This window comes from Tauraco erythrolophus, chromosome 20 (genome assembly GCF_009769465.1).
Source record: "Tauraco erythrolophus isolate bTauEry1 chromosome 20, bTauEry1.pri, whole genome shotgun sequence".
NCBI lineage: Eukaryota > Metazoa > Chordata > Aves > Musophagiformes > Musophagidae > Tauraco > Tauraco erythrolophus.
In genome coordinates, this window is record NC_141484.1 from 6,677,112 (window position 1) to 6,682,478 (window position 5,367).

At 47.6% G+C, this 5,367-nt stretch overlaps 1 protein-coding gene across 2 annotated transcripts; it reads left to right on the top strand.

Annotated features, from left to right (window-relative positions):
• The first annotated feature begins 346 nt into the window (after positions 1-346).
• Positions 347-5,093, top strand: TOB1 (transducer of ERBB2, 1). 2 transcript variants are annotated; one of them, XM_086623960.1, is made up of 2 exons: positions 347-504; positions 3,148-5,093. In XM_086623960.1, exon 2 carries the CDS (start codon positions 3,288-3,290, stop codon positions 4,263-4,265), a length of 978 nt encoding a protein of 325 aa, XP_086480086.1. In that variant the 5' UTR covers positions 347-504; positions 3,148-3,287; the 3' UTR covers positions 4,266-5,093. The 2 variants fall into 2 exon arrangements, with proteins under 2 accessions (XP_086480086.1, XP_086480087.1); XM_086623961.1 differs by lacking the exon at positions 347-504 and adding an exon at positions 1,221-2,112.
• The last annotated feature ends 274 nt before the right edge of the window (positions 5,094-5,367 follow it).

Below are 5,367 nucleotides of genomic sequence, written 5' to 3' on the forward strand. Positions count from 1 at the left end.
GACGCAACGGTGTTGTGAGGTGAGGAGCGAGCTGACGTAGAGAGCGACCCCTCCACGCCGGGGTGGGGGAAGGGGAGGCAAACGCAGGCCTCGCGAGGGGGGCGGGGCCTGGCGGTGAGGGGCGGGGCCAGGCAAGGCACCAGCCACTGGAGGGCGGGGTCGGTGGGCGTGGCCGGGCGGGGCGCGGCGAGGGGGCGGGGCAAGGAAGGCGATATATAGGGGCGCGGCGCGCGGCGGGGCAGGAGCAGAAGGAGCGCAGCTGCGGCGGCCGAGCGCGCCCGTCCTGGGGGTGTGAGCAGCGCAGCCCTCCCCCCCTTTCCCTCCCCCCCCCTTTTTTTTTTTCCGACCCTCCCCCCTCCCTTTTTTTTTTTTCTCTTTCCTTTCCCCTCCCATCCTCGCCGAGGGAGCCGGCTCGCGGAGATGGGGGTCGGGTGCTGAGCCGCCCCCGCCCTGCACTCACACCCCCGCCGGGATTGCTTGCACTACCCCCCGCACACCCCCCGGGTGAGTACCGCTCGCTGAGGGCGGGGGGACGGCCCCGGCCGGCGCGGGGGTGTGCGCTGGGGAGGCCCAGGCCGAAGGCAGGCGCCGAGGCGGGGGGGCTGAGGCAGCCGCCGCCCGGTGCCGGGCGTGAGGCGAGCGAGGGGCTGAGGCAGCCGCCGCCCGGCACCTGAGGCGGGCGCGGCGCCGGCCGCTGAGGCAGCGATCGCCCGGCCCTGGCGGCTGAGGCGGCCCCGGCCCCTGAGGCGGGGGCGGCCGAGGGGTACGCGGCCCGGCCGTGAGGCGGGCGGCCCGGGGTGCCGAGGCGGTCACGTCCCCGCGGTGACGAAGCCTGAGGCGGGCACGGCCCCGCGGGGAGGAGAAGGACCGGGGTGCCGTGGGGGACGCAGCGATGCAGGAGCCGGGGCAGCTGCGGTGGGAAGACGGGCGCGGGGGCCGCCGGCAGCCCCTCAGGGAGGGAGTGCTGCCCGGGGAGCCGGGCTGCGAGAGGGTCCCTCCCAAGGCGGCCCCTCGACGCGCTGGGCTGGGAGGGGTGCGCATTGCCGGCTGACTAATTGCTGCTGTTTGCGCTGGGCCTCTCCGGGCAGCCCTGGCAGCCGTCCTGCCGGACCCTGCCCCAGCGGGGGGGCCGAGACGGGTGTCGCCGGCCCGCGGTGCCGGCTTGTGTGCTGAGGAGAGGGGCCTTGCCTCCCCCCCGCCCCGCTTCCAGCCGTCTCCCTTCCTCTTCTTCATTTTCTTTCTTACGGGCTCAGAAAATGCTGCTCTTCCTCCTCCTCCTCCTCCTGCTGTTGCCGGAGCTCCCGGGGCCGTGAGCAGAAATCTAATGAGACCCGACTGCCTGGTTATGTAACTGCCCACACTGCTTAAGGCTCCTGCCCTCAGCCCCAGCGCCGGGGCTCTGCCGCCGGAGCAGTTAATGGGCTTCGATCCCGGAGAAATATTGTCCTCTTTAATTTAAAAAAAAAAAAAAATTAAAAAGCTGGGAATGATCAAGCTGATTTGTTTGATCAGCTGCTTGTACCGTGGATCAGTTTTGGGGCTTAGAAAAATTTATAGCGTCTGCTCGGTGCACCTTGAAAGGATCATTTAATTCCTAAAGGACATGGAGGAAGGGAAACAAAACAGATGGATTAATACATCATTTTTAAATGCCCCTTTTAACCACCCAATCAGCTTTTCTGTACTGATTGTGTCCCTTTTGTAAATATCTTCTGTTTGCCCTTGATCTTTTCCTATCCCCACCCAGTGCTGATCCAGCAAACGTTTAAAGGTCGCCTTATCATACAAGCTTTCAAACTATTCCAATACCATGTTGGGGAGAACACGAGTGGCTTGGAAACAGGGTTCCAGACTTTAAAAGGAGATTATTTGGAGCAAGAAATAAAAAACCATTGTATTCACATTGTTAGAGGATTTTGGTACTGACTTTGATTTCTCCAATCTTCAGTGACAGCTACGCTGAATTTTGTTCCTAGTGATGCAGTGCAGAAAAACACACTGTTAATTGAAATTCTTGTTGGGCGTTTAACTTGAGCCAAAAAATACGGATTTCATTTCATTGGAACTTTTTGAACAAAGGTGTCTCTTGTGGATGAGTACCTTTATGCTAAGGTACTGCAGAATTTTTGTTATAGCAGTACATGTGCTAATACTTGATTGTTGCCCCTTCTTTAACTTCAGATGGCTAATTTCCCTTTTGTCCTTTGTGAAGGAGTGGCAACCATATTTTATATTAAATATAAAATGGAGTCGTGGAGAAGGAGAAAAGCAATCGCTTTTGAGGCTATCAGATACCCTGTTGGCTCTAGTAACTTTTTGAAATCTGGACTACAGACTGTGATATATGAATTTAATATCTGTTTTTATATTAAATGTGATAATGTAGAATAATTTGTAGGAAGGGGTGAACTTGTGAATTAATTTATTGTAATAATTTCACCGTCATTGCCACCCTTATGACAGAAGGATGAGTCTGTTCTGTACGTGTTGACTGCACTACCACCTCAGCTATTCTGAGGAAGAATCCTTGTGTATGTGCAGCGGACATTTTCTCTTCAGTTAGCATAATTTCACCAGCACGTCGTTTATGCGGGTGATTTGCTTGGGCTTAAAATAAATATTGCATAACTTTAGTTCCTTGTGTGAAATTTTCTAAAGCAACTGTTAACATTTTTATAATCCTGTAGCTTACGGTGCAACCAATATCCTTGCAAACTTTCAAATGATAAATGACCCTTGGACTAAGACCTTTCAAGCTAAACTCATGGTCTGGTGCTAAATTTTGCAGCTGAGGACTATAAATCATCCAAATACGGGTTGGTAATCGAACCCTTGACAGGCCTGGCAGTTCTGTGATGTCTTAAAAATGATCCTTGCTGCTTTGTGAATAACTGAAAGGCGAGCTCATGTGATTTTGCTGTGCCCCGTGCTGTATATGTAAACACATGCCTAGCGCATCTTCTGCAGCATTGTTTGTAAGACCTACTGGATGTAGTTGACATCCTCGCCTTCTGCAGGCAGGATGCACGTTCTTTGACTTGAAAAGTAACCTCTTTTATGCAGAAAGTGAAGCTGAAAGAATAGGCCTTGGAGCTTGATCTTATGCTTTCCTTATTTGGATGTGTTTGCTTTTGTTTTTTCTTAAAGGAACAAGAGCACTCAAGGTGAAGGATAATAACCGACTCGAATCAGCACTTTGAATGAAATTTTGTTTCCCTGTGGCATCTTGAACACTTTCTTCTTCTTCGGGTTTTGAAACAGACTTATAACTTTGTGGCATAGCAGCTATGCAGCTTGAAATCCAAGTAGCACTCAATTTTATTATTTCATATTTGTACAATAAGCTTCCCAGACGACGTGTCAACATTTTTGGTGAAGAGCTTGAAAGACTTCTTAAGAAGAAGTATGAAGGGCACTGGTATCCAGAAAAGCCATACAAAGGATCAGGGTTTAGATGTATACATATAGGGGAGAAAGTGGACCCGGTCATAGAACAAGCATCCAAAGAGAGTGGTTTGGACATTGATGATGTTCGTGGCAACTTGCCTCAGGATCTTAGTGTTTGGATTGACCCATTTGAGGTTTCATACCAAATCGGTGAAAAGGGACCAGTGAAAGTGCTTTATGTGGATGATAATGAAAATGGATGTGAGTTGGATAAGGAAATCAAGAACAGCTTTAACCCAGAGGCCCAGGTGTTCATGCCAATTAGTGACCCAGCATCTTCAGTGTCTAGTTCTCCTTCTCCTCCCTTTGGTCACTCTGCTGCTGTGAGCCCAACTTTCATGCCCCGCTCCACTCAGCCTTTAACCTTCACCACTGCCACATTTGCTGCCACCAAGTTTGGCTCGACCAAAATGAAGAATAGCGGCCGTAGCAACAAGGTCGCCCGCACATCTCCCACCAACCTTGGCTTGAATGTCAATGACCTGTTGAAGCAGAAAGCCCTTTCCTCCTCCATGCACTCTCTCTACGGCCTTGGCTTAGGCAGTCAGCAGCAGCAGCAACAACAGCAGAAGACTTCTGCCCTTTCTCCTAACGCAAAGGAGTTCATTTTCCCCAACATGCAGGGTCAAGGTAGTACCAGTAGCATCTTTCCTGGTGACAGCCCCCTTAACCTCAGTCCTCTCCAGTACAGTAATGCCTTTGATATGTTTGCAGCCTACGGAGGTCTAAATGAGAAGTCTTTTGTGGATGGCTTGAATTTTAGTTTAAACAACATGCAGTATTCTAACCAGCAATTCCAGCCAGTTATGGCTAACTAAAAATAAACCGAACGTGAAATACGAGTAAATACTATTGTACAAGTTAAAATGCACGTACCCAAGGGTGTATCTTTTTTTCCACCTCTTGAGATTTTTTTTAAGGCTTGTAGTATGAATACATTCAAGCTTGGTTAGATAAATACGACATGCATCATTTTTTCATTTGCCAACCAAGCACAAAATTATTTTATACTGACTGTACATTACGAAAATATACTCTCAGAATATGGCCTCTTACAGTATTTAAGATATAGCAAGGACGTGGCTGATTTTTTTATGTGTGTATATATATATGTCCACAAACATATATGTATATATATATTTAAAAATTGGCAGTAATAGGTGGATTTATTGGTCTTTTTCTAATTGTATAATTTAATTTAGTACAAAGTTTGTAAAATATCAGAGTATATATATTGTTTCTACAACATGGTATGGCATTTATATCTTTTTACTACAGTGATCTGTGACAGCTGCAGCAGCTTCATGTTGTATTTTTTTTACTGAAATTGTAAGATATCCATCTTAAAGACATCAATTCTAAAAAAAAAAAATAAAAAGTTGTGTACAGAATATTCCTTAGTGGTGGAATTAAAATGTACGAAATATTTGCTTTTTTCAAAAGAAACACAAATTGTATTTTCTGTTAAAAGTTTAAAGATTTTTGCTATATATTATGGAAGAAAATGTAATCGTAAATATTAATTTTGTACCTACATTGTGCAATACTTGAAAAAAGGTATAAAAGTATTTTGAGTCAGTGTCTTACATGTTAAGAGGGACTGAAATAGTTTATATTAAGTTTGTATTAAAATTCTTTAAAATTAATTGCCTGTGGTGGTCTGTGTTTTTACTGCTCCGCTGAAGATCCGAGGCTGCGTTCTGATGTTGTCAGTGCTAATGATGCAAAAGAGTCTGACTCAGTGCATCCCAGAGGAGCCGTGGAGGGGGCTGCTGTGTTGATGCACCACGATAATGGGGTGCTTCACCCAAAATACTACTGACAAAGCTGATTAAGTACTTGCCTGCAATTATTTGAGCAAACTTTCACTTGTTTTCTATAACTGCAGCTTGCTGAAGCCAGAAGGTAATTTTTTTTTTT